The 17,434-nt window shown below is 38.5% G+C and overlaps 1 protein-coding gene across 2 annotated transcripts in view; it reads right to left on the reverse strand.

The window, feature by feature from the left end:
• LOC130560051 (connector enhancer of kinase suppressor of ras 3-like) overlaps positions 1-17,434 on the reverse strand; it is a 38,383-nt gene that overhangs the window by 12,888 nt on the left and 8,061 nt on the right. For both annotated transcript variants that reach the window (XM_057343516.1, XM_057343515.1), the window contains exons 2-8: positions 11,422-11,585; positions 5,604-5,806; positions 3,355-3,442; positions 1,508-1,549; positions 1,308-1,427; positions 885-944; positions 324-392 (exon numbers count right to left, since the gene is read on the reverse strand). In XM_057343516.1, coding sequence (XP_057199499.1) covers positions 324-392; positions 885-944; positions 1,308-1,427; positions 1,508-1,549; positions 3,355-3,442; positions 5,604-5,806; positions 11,422-11,585 — 746 coding nt within the window. The remainder of the gene's footprint in view (positions 1-323; positions 393-884; positions 945-1,307; positions 1,428-1,507; positions 1,550-3,354; positions 3,443-5,603; positions 5,807-11,421; positions 11,586-17,434) is intronic.

The raw sequence follows: 17,434 nt of genomic DNA on the forward strand, positions 1-17,434 counted from the left end.
CGAGCGTTGATAAAAACAAAATTTAGTAACGAGAAATTCATTTATTGGCACTTACATTAAAAACGGACGTCCGCCCTAAAGTTTACAGCTATATTTATTTGATTTACTTTTGATATTTGACCGTCGCTCAGCTCCTGTGGCATCATGGGATAGAGAAGTGTCCATCCGATCCACACTCACCAATCTCGGCGGAAGTCGTTTTTTTTTCGCCTACTGTTTTTTGCATACTGAGGTTTCGGACACACTATTCATGCTCATTTTCGGTCAACACGTTCTGTGTCATTTGATCGGCTCTTTTGATCGGCAAAACTTGGGAAGCTTACCACAGTTTGCTGGTTGACCTGGATGACTTCATCTCCAGCGTGGATCTTGTGTGTCATATCAGCTGGCGACTGCATCCACATGAAATGAGAGCAAACTCATAAAGCTACAGACCGGTTCTGCTCAATCGAAATAACACGAGCTCTTAGCAACAGGGACAGACTCGAACATGAATGTGAAGAACATTAATTGAGAAAGGCATATCTAAAGTATATGAATACAAGCTTGTTCTACTGTTGTTTATTATTATAAAATAAGAACGACACAACCATGCGTCATAAACAGATCTGGAGTGCATGAATCAGCCCGTGATGAATTGAGTTTCAGAAGTATGCAGTCTAGAATATCTGCTGTGAGAAGAAGCACGTGACGAAATTTCTATTTCTAAACGGTCCAGACTGTCAAGAGTCAAACTTTAACCATCAGTCGCCAGCACTCGTCATTCTGCAAGAGTTAAACAGATCACTGCGCACACCGAGGCTAAATTTAACTTTAGCACTGGCATCATAAAGTGGAGAGTCAGCGATGAATCAAGGCGTTTCGTCAGTAGAGCTCTTACTCACGTTCTCAGTGGTGCCGGTGATGACGTGAAGCCCGTCGTAGGTGGATTTGATGTACATGCCCTGAGCGACAGCAAGAGCCAGAGAGAAAACATCAAAAATACGTAAAACATCATCTTTACAGATTTTGTTTATTGTGTTATACATTTTGATATATCTCCAGTACACAAAAGAAGGTATTTTGAAGAATGTTGGTAACCAAACAGCACTGGCCCCCATTCACTTCCATTGTACGGACACAAAACCAATGCAAGCGAATGGGGGCCAGTTTTTTGGAACATTCTTCAAAATATCTTCTTTTGTGTTCTGCGGAAGAAAGAAAGTCATCCAGGTTTGAAAAGACAAGAGGGTGCGTAAATGAGTTTTTCTGAGAATTCAGATGTTTGCTATAGCTATCACTTTAAAAGACGATTTTGATCTTCTCACCAGTCCCTCTCCTGGTTTGATGTCGGTCAGCTGAACTTCCTCCAGACATGCAGACTGACACATCAGAGGATCAGAGGTGGTTCTCACAGTCTGATCACAAATACCGTTCAACACCTTCGACTGCAATGAAAAACGAGAGAAGACTTTAATGTAAATATTCAATTAAACGTGTAACAAATGTAGTGCAAATATATACTTACAACACCCAAAATCGTTTCCTCCATGTCAAACACAGTGCACTCCTGCACAGGAAGACAAAAAACACACAAGTCGTGTGAACACACAGCAAATAATGGAAACACAAAGTTCAGAGGCGGGAGGAAGATTGTGTAATGACACAGAAAGACCTCCAGCCAAATAAACAGCTTTCAGACTTGAATTACAACCTCCACGTCCACTCCGAGACAAGATAATAACACCACACAGAGAAGACGAGGAGGACGTGAAACCACACATCTGGTGCATTATGGGTAGAGACGAGTTCATTAACACATTTCATGTAGTGAAAGTGACTGCAAACTGCAAATCTGCCCTACATAGACAACATGACTGTAATGAACAGCGTTACACGCGACAGCTCTTCATTATGGGACTGAAACTCAAAACATCTCAGTCTCAAACCTGTGTCATGTGAGAAGATGAACAAGGATTTAAGAACACAAAGCCGGACCATGCGGTTGATCAACGTTTGAGCGCTGAAGCATCACACTAGCAACACAGAGGTCACGGGATTAACCTACTGATAAAAGACACACCTCGCCAAATTCTCCAATATAAACTAAACTAACCGTCTGAATTGTTTTGGAGAGGAAATGCACAGAACTCAGGACGCGAGGCGACTCGGGTAAGAAAGCCACGTTCAGATCTGTCAGACTGCATTCCTGTTCTCCATTAACAGATGACATGATCCCGTGAGTTTTTCCCACACCGTTAAACAACAGACTCCCAGCTAATAAAACAGCAAATATTCCTGACGCGTGTCACATACACAATCCTTCAAAAGCATTCCCCAGCATTCTTTAAGGATTACAAAGAAGTCGACACGATTAAGGCCGTGTGTCTATGGAAGCATATTGGTAGCTATTTTCAATTTGAAATGCAATCCGCAAAATGACAATGCAATTGTGTATTTAACTATACATTTGAAATAACATACTGTATGTGCAACATTAGGTGCAAAATGAAAATAAATATTGAATTACATCAATTACATTTGTCAGTTCCTACACTAGTTTTAATATGTTATTTAAATGGATATTTTGAACGTTGCAAAATACTCTTTACATTGCAAAATGAAAATGAAAATGCATTCCCCGGATTGATTATATATGTTTAAGATAGTCAAGCAAAACTGTTGCAAAATGAAAATTCAAATGTTATTTTCCCTAAATGCATTAACAGGTGGAACATTTGGGATTGCGTTTTCATTTACACACAGCGCGTTGGGTGTTGCAAAATCCAATGTGGACTTGAAAACGCATTTCCAGCTGGCCACGCCCCCTCCCCGATACCGCTACCAATATGCTTCCATAGTGTGTCCACCAAAGCCAGTGCATTTTGTTCGGTGTCATGCTTTTAATAACCACCCGTGGGAGCGTTTTGTCATACTTGTACTACAGTTAAGATATGATATCGTAGTGACTTCCAGAATATATTCACCGAAGAGACCTCACACCATTTATCTCGGTTATCACTAGAGCAATCACAGAAACCTGAGAGACGGACTGAAGATAAACTGCTTGCGCCATCACCCGCCGCTCTCAGAGCATCTCTGATAATGACACCGAGACGTCGAGGAACACAACCACACAGTCAGGAAGATGACTCATGAGGAAATGTTGGCAGGCAACTTTAAAGTGTCCTGGCGTGTTTAATGCAACTGTAAACTAAGACCCTGTGTCCCGTGTGCTGGGGGGTCCGCTCATTACCGTCTGAGGTAACCCCCCCCCCCCCCCCCAAAGACAACATGTATTTACATGACTAGCTTCAGGGTGGGATTAAATAGGCCATTTTCAGAAGGGGAATGTCGGCACCTTTGCATACGGACCTTTTGAACTGTGGTGGTCAGTTCCAGACACAACTGAATGATTTTGTTCTTGGTGGTTGTGAAGTCAGTGATCCCCGACAACGGAGTTCTGTGGATTGAGGAACAGAGAACAGAAAATCAGTGTTTGGTATGTTCACAATAGCAGAAGAGAGAACGTTATTTCCATCAGCGTGTGTAAGAGTCTCCGGCTGGGACTGAACGTGTTGCCATGCCAGCGAAGCATTAAACTCAGTCAAAAGTTTTCCATTTTCTTTTCCAGATGGATGAGAATGTAACGCGAGAGGTTATGCACATTATGCACGCACATCTGAATCTCATTGTGTTTAAAAACAGTAGTAATAAGAAGAGTAGGAAAACTCGACACAGAATTACTGGCATGTTGGTGATTATCAAAGAAAATAATCGTGATGTTTGTTCTATACGACTGAACTTCTAGACATTCATCCATAATATCATTCTTGTGTTTGGAGTTCTGATATTTTGATATCTTAGCATGTATGGTTTGTAAATGACATGTTATACGGACATAAGGTCAGCAATCTTATAATATGCGATTACGGTGTTTGTAATTGTGCACAGATGCGGTTTGTTGTGGCACATGTTGTTCTTACTATTTTTCATACATTTATAATGCATTTTAGTACAAAGTTTCGCTGGATAATGATTATTTTACAAATGGAGAGAATAGGATGTTTACATGTCTGTGTGAAGTCGCAATATTTCGTGAAGAAATGATCTGGAAATAATTGTTGATTACCAACATTGACAAAGGAAGTTTTAAAAAAGAAAGCTAGCGATTTTGGTTTGCATTCTCGTATCTCTAAATAGGGCTGTCATGATTATGACATTTGGCTGACGATTAATTGTCTATTCAATTATGGCGATTAATTGTCTATTCAATAATGGCGATTAATTGTCTTTTCAATAATGGCGATTAATTGTCTTTTTACAGGCTTTGACAATTATAACGATTAATTACAATTCATTTGTTCAATGAATAAAATATCGATACATTAAAGAAAAAATATTTTGTGATTTTTAAGGTCCTACTTTGGTTTATGGAGTGTCTAACAACAAGTTTACATACATACACGCTGTAAAAACACTTTAATTTTCTAATAATAGGTCGTTATTGTTACCTCACTTCTTGACTGACTCTCAAATGATTCGTTCGGCGATTCATCGGTCTTATCCCCTCCTTTCTGCCAGCCAACTCTGATCTGATTGGTCAGATGGTCTAGTCTGCTGTGATTGGTCTACCACGTGCAGCGTCGCAAATGGAACGTAGGCGGCCATTGCACGGAGTGACGCAAATCTGACCCGGAACTGAAATTCGGACGACAGACGAGTCGAGACGAGTTTGAGTGATTCAGAGTCGACTCCTTTTTTCCCAAGCCAACAACTTTGTTATTCATTCACTTTCGGCTTTACGACTTGGCAGACTGCTTACATTCACACACGGCAACATTACACATGGCATTACATGTCATTTTAAGGACATTGTAATATTTACTCTTTAAGAAATGTGAAAATTCCTTAAATAACTAGTAACATTCCCTATAAAGTGACCTTAACAGAATAACTGAGATATGAGGATGATGTCGTCTTGCCGTGTAGATGCAGCAAATCTGGAATCGCTTTAATAAAACTCATAAACACAAAAAATTCAAATCGGAATACAAAAACTCAAACGATGAAGAAATGTCATTCGAACGTAAAGGTGAGTGCAGATCAAGGACGGTGGATGTAAAATACAGACCACCCTTGTTTACGAAGGATTTACAATCATTGCGGTTATCTGAAATAATTGCGATTACGTCAAATAATTGCGATGAGACGATGATTTAAGAATTGTGACAGCCCTATCACTAAATCGTTCTAATCCCTGATCCTGTGGATCATTTCAGTTAGCATGCCGCCTAAAAAGACAGCTGACTCTGTAGGGAGCAGACAGCAAGTCTTCTCGATAGGATTTGGAACAGAGCTCGTGTCAACAAAACGCTGCTCTTTATGAGCGAGATGTGGTTTGACGGAGGCAGACAGACTGGATCTGATTTCGACCGTTCGGCCTTGAGCTTCTCTCTGGAAAACTCTGCACACGCAGGTCAAAATCTGCAGTCTGCCATGCGCCGCAAATAAACTTAAGAGTTTTAGAATGAATCTCTTCATAAATCATCTGTGCTTAACCCATTACAGTCATTTACATGCTTCAGTTCCCTGTGCGGCATGATTTATGACGCGAAACGTACCTGTCCAGCCATGCCAGGAGACTCTTGGCCGTTCCGATGAGCTCAACCACAGACGAAAGGAACTGATTTGGGATTTTGCCTGATGTGCCGCTGTCATGCGTTGGGCTCTTCCTGCGATCCGATGTTGAAGCGTGAAGGCTTTTGGTCACATTTCTCATCTTCACCACCAGGTTCTTCAAGTTATCCGTCTCCACTCCATAATTCTGAGGAAGAAAATGACATGGGGTGAGTTCAAAACCCGTAGCGAATACTGGCATACTGTCAACCCTGTTTATCATAAAATACATTCCTCTCATTCTAGACGTTTGGCAGGTCAGTTCATTCAATATGTCAGGGCAGTTTTTATTGTATTTCTGGCATGAGGTGAAGTAGATAACAGAGACAGCAGATATCATATTAAAATCAGCACCCAGTGATCAAGTGTTCCATGATGTCATGCAACTCAACTGTTAAAAATATCACAGCCCAATTTAGACCCCAAAAAATTATTGTTGGTCGCAACGCGTGCTCCTGGATTTAGCTGTTAAACCTGGCAACCTCTGCGAGACATATTCAATATCTTGGAAAGCACACGTCTGAACTGCGGCAGAGACTTTCTGATCTGGCAAATTCAAGATCCTCTCGTGCTGCAGATACCTGCCTGTTCATCTCTGGAACAAAAACGGACATCGGGTCGGTGTAACACAGAATTAAAGACATAGTTTAGCTAAAAATACCAATTCTGTCATCATTTGCTCACCTTCCAGTTGTTCCCAATCTGCATACATTTCTTTGTTCTGATGAACACAGAGAAAGATATTTGGAAGAATGCTTATAACCAAACAGATCTTGCCCCCCATTGAATAACATAGTAGGACATTTTGAAAAATGTAGGACAGCAAACATCTTTTTTCCTACTATGGGAGTCAATGGGGGGCAAGATCTGTTTGGTTACAAGCATTCTTCCAAATATCTTTCTCTGTGTTCATCAGAACAAAGACATTTATACACATTTGGAACAACTCGAAGGTGAGGAAATGATGACAGAATTTTCAGTTTTTGGTAAAGTATCCCTATGCTTTCTAAGAAAGGAAATATAATTTTGCTTTAAACGAATTTTTTTTCTTACTCCACCGGCAGATATTTTTCTTGTTTTAAGTAATTACCTTTTACTTTGCTTCTCAAGAAACAACATCTTAAGAACGTTTGAATATTTCGAAAGGACAAAAATAAGGATGGTTTATTTTTCACAGTGCATCTTCAACATTCTTTAAAACTTGTTGTTGGCTGTTGGTAAGATCATAATCATACACGTTTAGAAAAACATAACTCGCAATAAAAGTGTTTTTCATCAATACTTTAAACATAAGTTGTGTCATAATAGCCGTTCTTTGAGTCTGATGTTGAATGACAGATCATTTACAGCTCTATAAAAAAAGTTGCATAAAATAGAATTGAACAATGGTGACATGCATTTCTTTAACTATAATAAAACTAAGTGATATTTTACGAAAACAAAATGCACAACTTTGCACAACACACATTAAGGCATGATACACCGCCCAGTAACTCAACTACAACACAACTTGATTATGTTTTTTGTTTATTGATGAAAAAATTCCATCAAACCCAAAATTTCTCTAGAACACAAACTGTTTGACTCTACATTCATGTCAGTGCTACAATTTCGTAACCGTGTCAAGTTCATGGTCATGCCAGAATGACATGGAAAATGTTAATAAGTCAATCATAACTCTGAGAGGATTCTGTTTGGTCAGGAAGGTTGTCTTCACCCAGCGTGATCAATGTGGTCCTCACAGGAACCGAGAGAGATTGGTTTCCTCATTTGTCTCTTCATCAGACCGTAGAGAGGTCTCAGAGCTGAACCTCTGACAGATGGGGGTGGAAATGTATTTCCCGTCCTGTCCGGCATGAAACTGATTTCAGTCCGTCTCCCCAGAGGAGTGACCTGGAGTGCTGCTAACGCAAAGAGCTTTCTGCCTGTGAAGCTTGGCCTGAGTGCCTTTAATATCATTTCCAGAGATCTGAGACAATAGAAGAATCTTTCCATTGAGGAGAATGATGTGCATTAAGAACCAAACAGAGAGGTTTTAAGAGATGATCTGGAGAAACCATCAAGCATCTTAGAGTCTCAGTTTGATTCATTAACATGGAACGACAGGGACGTTATCATTCTTTCTTCTGCAGAACACAAAAGAAGATATTTTGAAGAACGCTGGTAACCAACCAACATTGAACCACACTGACTTCCATTGTATGAAGACAAAATCACCAAGACATTTCTCTTTTAAAAACGTTTACATCCTTAGACAGCTCTTTCTCTCTCATACTGTATTGATGGCTCTTATCTACCTCAATAGCTAAAAGTTCAGTGACCTTAAAGACCCCCAGAAAACAAAGTCCATAGATTTGTGGAAAGATAGTAAATAAACTTAGGCGAGGGGTCTGGGCTGAATTACAGCATGTATAAAATGAAGAATGCTGGACACTGGGATGTACTGTCTCATTAATATTCAATGACGTGACCATCCGTCAAACTCCTAACTAAACATTTCCATCTGTACATTTATCTCCGTCTGGCATCCATAATCACAGACGTCTGCCGAAACCCTTCTGAGGCATATTACAGGTCTCAAAGACTAAATCTGGTTTCTGGTAAAACTTCTTATAACAAATGACATGTATGTTTGTTTGAATAGCATTTCAAACGAAGACAATAATGATAAAGATAACACTGAGTCAGCTGTATTGGTCAGTCGGGAACAGATTTATTAATCCCAATGTCAATTTGTTTAAAATGACGTGTTAGTATTTACAATATCATTGTTCGTGGAGATAAATGTGATTATTCACTTTCTTAATATCACATGGGGCTTTACTTCTTCCTTAACTGTTTTTGCACATAGCACCGGTGCTACAGAGGTTTAAAGTTTACCGTTAGGGGTGTGACGAGACACTTATCTCACGAGACGAGACACAAGACTGGGTTCACGAGAACGAGACGAGATTTTTAGACTTTTTTAAAGAAATCCTCAATGTTGAAATATATAGCGGAACATAGTCTTTTATTCACCACAAAATGTAAAAAAACGTTGGCATTATAAAATCAACTTGTATTTTATGAAACACATTAAACTTCTATTTTAATGCATAATATTATGCAGTAATAAACAATATGTAAACATTGCAAAATGTTTCGTCACAAACTCAAATGACAGGCAGTAATTGCACAAAATGTATGCTTTGTTTTCTTAACAGTTGTAGCTTTTAGTAAAGAGCTGTGGTTGTTTTCTCTATATGCTGATAGTGCTCGTGTTAGCATGATCATATCTTACTGTCGATCCTCCTTCCTCCACTGACTGAACCCTCACAGCCTTCAGAGAAACAGTTAAAACTTCATAAACACATCATGTTTTATGCTTACATTGCACATAAGTAAGAGACAGATGATCTGTTTCTGAAGAGGTTTGCCTGTGAATGTACTTAAAATAACGTAATGTGAACTTGCAGTTGCTATACTGTACTTGTGGTACAGGCAGCTCAGCTGCTGATCAGCCGCGTGCTCCCAAAGCGGTGCTGGCAGCACGAACCGACGTAAATACTAGTGCTTTTATGCACAAGGCATATTTACATAGAAAAACGGTGGGAAAGTAGCACCGCGGGATGGAAAATCACGTTGTCTATGAATGGTCAGGCTGGTCAATGTAGCACACAGCACGGTATGCACATACTTTGTGCAGTTATTAGCGTGTTCTGAACAGTAACGAAAACATGTCACACCATAAAAAAATGTGCACTCACACAAATGCTCCCAAATATATTTTGAGGTCACACAGGTTAAATTTAGGGAGCACATGAGACTAAAATGGTCGCAATTTCGAGTCCAGCACTCCATCGTGGTCTCGCGAGATTTCGTGCCATGAGATCTCGTCACACCCCTATTTACCGTTGTAGCACAAGTAGGGATGTAACGATTCACGTGAGCCGGTTGAAAATCGATTATAATATGTGACGAAGTTGGTTGAGACGTTATAAAAATCGCAGTACATGTTTGAACAGCAGGGGCCGCTGTTTTTCTGCAAACTTGGTGGTAATTGTGGATATGCTGATATTTCTTAAAAAAGTAAAAGTTAGGAAAAGCACAGACAAAGTCTTAGTTTGTTTATATTAAAGAGACTTTTGTATTCATTTTTAATTTGATTTGGAATTTGTTTTAAAACTGCAATTTTGTTTTGTTATTTGACATAAAATATATATTTATTTTACAAAGAATTGTGCAACATTAGAGAAATAATAAAAGGGCAGTTGTTCATTTAAAATTTTCCTCAACTCATTCTGTAAAAAAATTGTGATTAAATCGCATCGTGAGATCAGAATCGTGAATCGCATCGCATCATGAGCTGAGGGAATCGTTACATCCCTAAGCACAAGTATACGTCTGCTTTTATCGTTGAAAAAACACAAGTGCAGGTCATCACATAAATAGACAGGTAACTGAAAAAAGACATTTACGTTACACGAATGGATAAATTAGGGCCATATAATTTTTTTGTTTTTTCCAAATTCACTTTTTCCTTTTTAATTTTTCGGAGTTCTGTATTTTCAATGATTTACTATACAATAGTAAATTCATTTGTCCATAAAAATACTGTGGTATACTATAGTATTTACTACATTAAACTGCTAAATTAATTTCCATTAAACAGTAAACTTCTTGTGTACTACAATATTTACTATTGTAAGATTCAAATATACTAAAGTATACTATAGTGTTTACTAAAGTTTCAGTATGTGATTGACGGTAGCTTCACTTAAACAGTGAAACACTAGTCAAATAAACTTAGAACAACTCTGTGGATGAAGGTCACGTGTTCATGTCCTTGTATAGTGAGGTACAGATCCCTGAGTGTCACACTTGTAACATGTTAAAGCAACTCATTCACTCGTACACACGCAGAACAAGCAGAGGACATATTTTAATAGTAGAATTTCGCTTTCGTGATTCCTTCCATGTTTTTCCACATCGCGCAGATCATAGGGCTCTAGATCAATGGACTCGTTGCAGCCGGAAATCAAGTTTTAATTGCAAAAACTAAATAAAAAACGAAAATAAATACTGGTGTGCCATTAGTCAACCTCTCAAACAAGCACAACGACAAACGCACTTCACACAAACAGAGGCTCTGTCTAATGCATCTGCCAAACTGTATTGCACGCGTGCTACATTATTCAATTTATTCTTAGCACAGACCCATTTTTCCGAAGCATGTGCGACATATATGTTTAAATAGAAGAGAGAATGAGACACAAATCTCTTCTTACAATAAACAGAGCCATAGAAGACACATCATAGAGCACAATTCATTCAGTCTGATATCAAAGAAAAACATTTAGAAATACAGAAATTTTACTTTTAAATTTGTTTAACTTAGGTTATTTGACAACAAAAATGAAATGCAATTTCTCAACAATATGTTTTCTGTGACGATACTTTTTGCACTTGACTACTTATTTCCAAGTCAAAAAATTTTTTTGTTGTAGGCGCTTCGAATTTTAAAGTCTTAGGTTCTCATTTGCCAGTTGATTCTCTTCGTGCACACCAAGTTAGTAACGATCATGCAAACAAAGCATTTTTGGAACTGCAAAGCGATCTTTAATGACTTTTCCATTTGATTTTCCATTTGAAGTTATTTGTCCCATGTTATCCACTGAACTTATCCCAGGTTTAAACGGAAAATTACTTATTATCTCAAAGCCAGATGTGAGCGTAACACTTATGTATAATCAAAAGATTCACTTTGAGGCGACGGAAACTAACCAGAGCACAGAGTAGATCCACAGCCTCTAAGACAAGCTCCTGATGACCGATCCGAGTTACACCAAGCTCCTCGAGGTCCTGATGGGAGACCTTCAGTAGCTGTTCTCCATTGATCTTCTCCCTCTCAAGGTTCTGCACGTACTGTTGAAGGCTTTCATCCAGACCTTCACGTGAAGAAGAGGAAAAATACATTTCAGGTACACTCTCTGAGAGAACATTCGAAGGCACTAGTAAATTGATAAGCACATTTGTTGATGAGGATTTAAAGGGACAGTACACCGAAAAATCTAGATCATTTATTCACCCTCATAAGGTTGTAAACCTGTATGTGACTCTTTCTTCGGTGGAACACAAAATAAGATATTTTGAGAAATGTCTCAGTGGTTTTGTGTTCATACAATGTAAGTCAATGGATGTCATTGTTGTTTGGTTACCAATGTTCTTCAAAATATCTTCTTTTGTGTTCTGAGAAAGAAAGAAACTCAAACAGGTTTGGAATGACATGAGGGTGAGTACACGATGAAAGAATTCTCATTTTATTAAACGCAAGTCACATGAATAAATGCATAATGCCAAATGCATAAATGTAAATGTAACAACCTTTATGGTGTCTTGAACATGTAAAGCTAAACATAAGTATAAAATTGTGTGCACACTGCAAATATGTTAATATAAAAACAGATCTCTTTGTTTTAACAAACATCTCTTGATTGATCTAGTAAATCTTCATGGTACCTTGTGTTGACCCTGCAACAGGTGTTACCATAAACATCATGTGGTCTCCACCTGTCAGATTGTGTACATGTGCGCACGAGCTGGTTAAACAAGTCACAGGTTTATTTTCTTCAAAGGGTCAACCGTAATTACAGGGGTCAAAATGAAGCAAGCCTACGACCTGAAACAAAGTTCACCTGGAGAAAACAATGCAAACAGACCAGTCTAGTGGGATTCCTCAGGGCTTTGTTAGGCCCTGTTCAGTTTCTACACCAACTGAAATACTGATGCGTTTCCTTCCTCAATTCAACTTCATTTCACTTGTAACATCAATCATATTAAACAGAGCTTTAGTAACTGATATATAATCTCAGCAGCCTTGTTTGCATGAATCTCCCACAGTCGCCGGAACACACAAAGCATTCAGTCAGGCAGACTTCAGCAGAAGTGAAGGACAGTGACGGATGGTCCGGGGGTGAGGGGCGCTCGCCCGCTCAAAGGCACTACAGAAACACGGCAGCTGCAGCGGTCTGGCCCCATGCCCTCGGCTTTAAAGCCTCGACAGCCCACACAAAACTAATGACCTTAATATTCAACCCACAACTAACTCCGCTTATCTTTGGAAAACTCTCGCTATATCAAAAGTTAACAATGGCAATTGAGCGTCTGAAAATAGAAACATAGTTTTACGGCTCTCAGAGCGTACAAGTCGCTGGATTCTGAGGGTGTTTATAGTAAATCACGGGTCAGATGAGAATCATGTGGACTGTGTTGTTAGCACTGAATCAGAGGTCATGAATGGTTTAGAGGTTTGGGTTCTAGTTACTGATATTGTTGGACAACTTTGCACCTGAGGCAATGTTTACACAACACAGTTTTCAACTGAAACCGTTAACTTTTCAATGCGTTCGTTTAACGACACCATTTTTAAAGAGTACATAACATGAGATGGGCAGTCGTAGAGAGTCGGACTCGTGACCAGAAGGTTGCCGGTTCGATCCTCAGGGCCGGCGGGTAACGACTGAGGTGCCCTTGAGCAAGGCACCTTACCCCTACTTGCTCCCCGGGCGCTGCAGTGATAGCTGCCCACTGCTCCGGGGGTACGTGTGGTCACCACTTGCTGTGCGTGTGTTCACTACTCTCTGGATGGGTTAAATGCAGAGGTCACACTTCGGGTATGGGTCACCATATCTGACTAATAGGTCACTTTCACTTTCACGAGATCATGAAAATGACATTTCATGCAGTGTGTAATGTTGATGTGTTTGAAAGTAAGCAGTCTGCCAATTTGTAAATCCGAACGTGAATGAATAATAACGTTATCGGCTTGGAAAAAAAGGGAGTCGACTCTGAATCACGCAAACGAGTCGCCCCTAGTCCGATTCGCAAACCGCCACGGATTTACATCACTACATATAGTCCCCGCCTACGTTTGCTAGGAATACTCCACTCTTCTCCCCCAAACACTGTAGCTCATGAGCCTCATGAGCGGTAGACCAATCACATCAGACTGGACCATCTGACCAATCACATCAGACTAGGCTAGCGGAAAGGAGGGGATAAGACAGATGAATCACAAACAACTCATTTGAGAGTCAGTCAAGAAGTAAGGTAAGAATACCTGCCTATTTACACCTATGTACATAAACTTGTTGTTGGACACTCCATAAACCAAATTAGGACCTTAAAAATCCCTAGTTATGTACTCTTTAACAAACGAAACGACAACTAAAAACTAGGGCTGGTCCGAATATCAGTTTTGGAGCTTCGAAGCTTCAGTAGTAATCAACACTGAATATTGGAAGCTTCGGAGGGAGGGGGTGGAACATATTCTTCTCTCTAATAAAGGCAGGAATCTCTGTGTCTGTCTGTTTGCAATTGTATTATGTCGAGAACCGTTCATCCAACCGACTTAAATATGATTTGGTATTATTTTTGGTCTTCGGCATTTTTGTCTTTTCTTCTAATTTCTTGCGAATTAGAACTGCTTCGCCGAAAATGCCATGTGTTAGAAAGAAAGATTTGAATCTTAAAATTTCAAAATCGAATGGGTCCCTGTAGCTTCGGATAATTTGTTTATTCATTTTTGTTTTCTAAACGGATAAACGAATAAACCGATGATTTTTTTACATATTCAACCGAAATCATGAGCATAAAAAAACAAATCTAAGACATATTTTTGGTTTGTTTTCCTCAATATTTTTAAATAATTTTTTGAATTTTATGATAACTGGGGGCCTGAAGATGCAAACTTTGGAAAACAGGTTTTTGAAAAGATTATTGTCTCTGTGTAAACTACAAAATTGTGATTTGTGCAAACACTGACGTCATGCACATGCATATTACATGTTTAGTCTATAGGCATGAGCAAGTACTTGACAACCGTGTGCCGTTAAAGATTAACACTTCTAATATCAACACTTCCGGACAAAAACCGTTTGATGTTTTTGCCATCTTGATTGTTTATATTCCATAGAAAAAAACACAGTCTGCAGTCATGTAGTGTTTAGTTGTTTTCACGGATCGGTGTCAACCGGAATCATTTTGACAGTCGTCAAAGATATGCAAAACTAAATAAAAACAGGTCTATTTTTAATGTATTGTTGCTGTGTAAACGTACCCTAAATGGACACTCGGGTCATTAAATACAATCCGACACAAAAAATTCCTGTCAGTTAAAGAATTTAAAAAAAAGAGGGATTCTGACACTGCTGGGAAAGCAATGGCGTTTAACTGGCACATCGTACCCCCCCCCACACCTGTTCTTTTCACCTGTCAAGCTTCAGTTATCACAAATGAGACGATGGGAAATCCAGCTTTTCCGAGTCAATTATCCCTACAGTACTGAGCTCTAACACCACTGTATTTATATACACACAGACCACAGAAAGATCCATTTTCATTTCAATAGAAAACACTAGAGTATCAGTGGACAAAGAGTGCATTTCTTCAAAGAAAGAATGCTTTACAAGCATTATAAAAAAAGCTCAATATCACAATTTCATGAGCTAAAGTTCAGTTTAACAATGGTTAATACCGGGAGGAGTGGGGGGTAGGATACTCCAACTTTCTGATCATAATCTCACTGGTTTTAGCACGTCTCATGATATTCTTTTTAGTATCTATATGCTGCCTCTTGGACAAATTATTAGAAAGTATGGTCTGGGTTTTCACTGCTATGCAGATGATACCCAGATTTATATTAGTACTCAACCTGATATTGCTCTTGCACTCGACACTTGTTTAGTGGAACTTAAGGCCTGGATGAGGCAGAATTTTATTAAATGAAATTCTTCCAAAACGGAGGTATTACTGATTGGCACTCCAGCCTCCGTTAATAAATGGAACACTATTGCACTGACAGTGGATGAAAGCTCGATCTCCCCTTCTGAGCAGGTGCGGTGTTATCTTTGATGCACAGTTGAGTTTTAATGCCCACTTTAAACATATTACAAAAGTAGCTTTCTATCATCTACGGATTATTGCACGCATACGGCCCTTTCTATCTACGCCTGATGCTGAAAGCTGTATTCACGCCTTTATAACATCTAGGCTTGATTATTGCAACTCACTTTTTGCAGGTTTACCAGCTAATTCGATAAAAAGGTTGCAATACATACAAAACTCTGCTGCTCGTGTATTCACTTGCACGTCTTCACGAGAACACATTACTCCTGTGCTTTCTAAATGACATTGGCTTCCAGTACGATCTCGGATTGATTTTAAAGTTATTGTCCTAACTTACAAAGCAGTATATGGGCTGGCACCAGAATGCATTTGTAACATGGTCACACTGTCAACACCTGCACGGAAGGTCTTTTTCTTGTATGGCTCCAAGTAGGGCTGTCACGATTATGAAATTTGATTGGCGATTAAATCATTGCGATTATGACGATTAATTGTCTGTTTTAGGGCTTTGGCGATTATGACGATTAATTGTCTGTTTTAGAGCTTTGACATTTAATAATCATACATTTTTGATTCAGCTTTGAAACGACCATATTGTTCTGAATACAAGACTATGTTTTTTTCTTGGAAATACATAAGAAAACATTGGGTCATCATACTTAAGGTTTAGGCTTTTACAACCGCCAAATACTTGTAAATGAAGTAAATTGATCAGGTGTGAATTGAAGCCACCATTAAAATACTATCAGTCATAGAAAAGCTTCTAGTCTGTTTTTTTCTCACTTGCAAGACTACAAGAAAATGTTACTTGTGTGTTAATGAAATTTTGGTAGACTGGTTTTCACACTGAGATTTGCTTAAATAATACTAAATTGTACTGCAGGTAATTTGTATACGTTTTAGTTTTTTTTTTTAAGTGATTGTGTTGTGGTGGTACATTTGACAAGTATTACCATGCTTTAGTAACAATATATACACTAAAATATGCAATGTGCAGATGCACTACAGCTTGTTGGACTTCATCGCGATGGTTTCAGATTATCGCAATTATTGCACATCTCTATAGAAGACACTAGGGGGAGCTGTAGTGCATCTGCATATTGCATATTTTAGTGTATATATTGTTACTAAAGCATGGTAATACTTGTCAAATGATTGAGATGATTATTTAATAATCGTGACAGCCCTAGCTCCAAGGCTGTGGAACTCACTGCCCTCCTCAAACAGGACCTCTCCATCTCTTGACTGTTTTAACAAACTACTTAAGACTTATCTTTTTAATGAGGTATTTTAAGCTGTAATTGTTGTTTAAGTGTTTCTAATGATTGTGATTTTTTATTTGTACTTTTTTGTTTTATTTTGTTTATTGTTATGGTTTTACCATTTTGTAGCGCCTTGAGTGTAAGAAAGGCGCATTATAAATAAAATGAATTATTATTATTATTATTAAATATCACATGACAATTTTTCATGAAACATAAAAAAACAATAAGGTTTGGATGCCATAGCGCCATAACAGATTTTAAAATTAATTTTCTTAAACCTACCTATAGTTTCTTTCAGAACACAATTATTAAACCACTTCTTTAGATTACTTTGAAAGGTTGAAAAAATATTTTTGGGGGGTTTATTTTGAAATACAATAAATATTTCATTAATGTTTATATTAAATAATAATACAATTGAAAACAAAAAGAGATAAACTATGAATTGCTTTAATTCACCTCTGGAGATTCAATCCGTATTCCCAACAACTTCCTGAGCGACATCCTTTCAGAAACCCCAAAACTGCAAACATTATAGTCTTTTGTTTTTAGGAAGCATGGAGGAATGCCGCTGAGCGGTCTAAAATATTTCGGATATGTACAGATAATAATTTCACATGCCTGAA

The sequence above is a fragment of the Triplophysa rosa genome, linkage group LG10, assembly GCF_024868665.1.
Source record: "Triplophysa rosa linkage group LG10, Trosa_1v2, whole genome shotgun sequence".
Lineage (NCBI taxonomy): Eukaryota > Metazoa > Chordata > Actinopteri > Cypriniformes > Nemacheilidae > Triplophysa > Triplophysa rosa.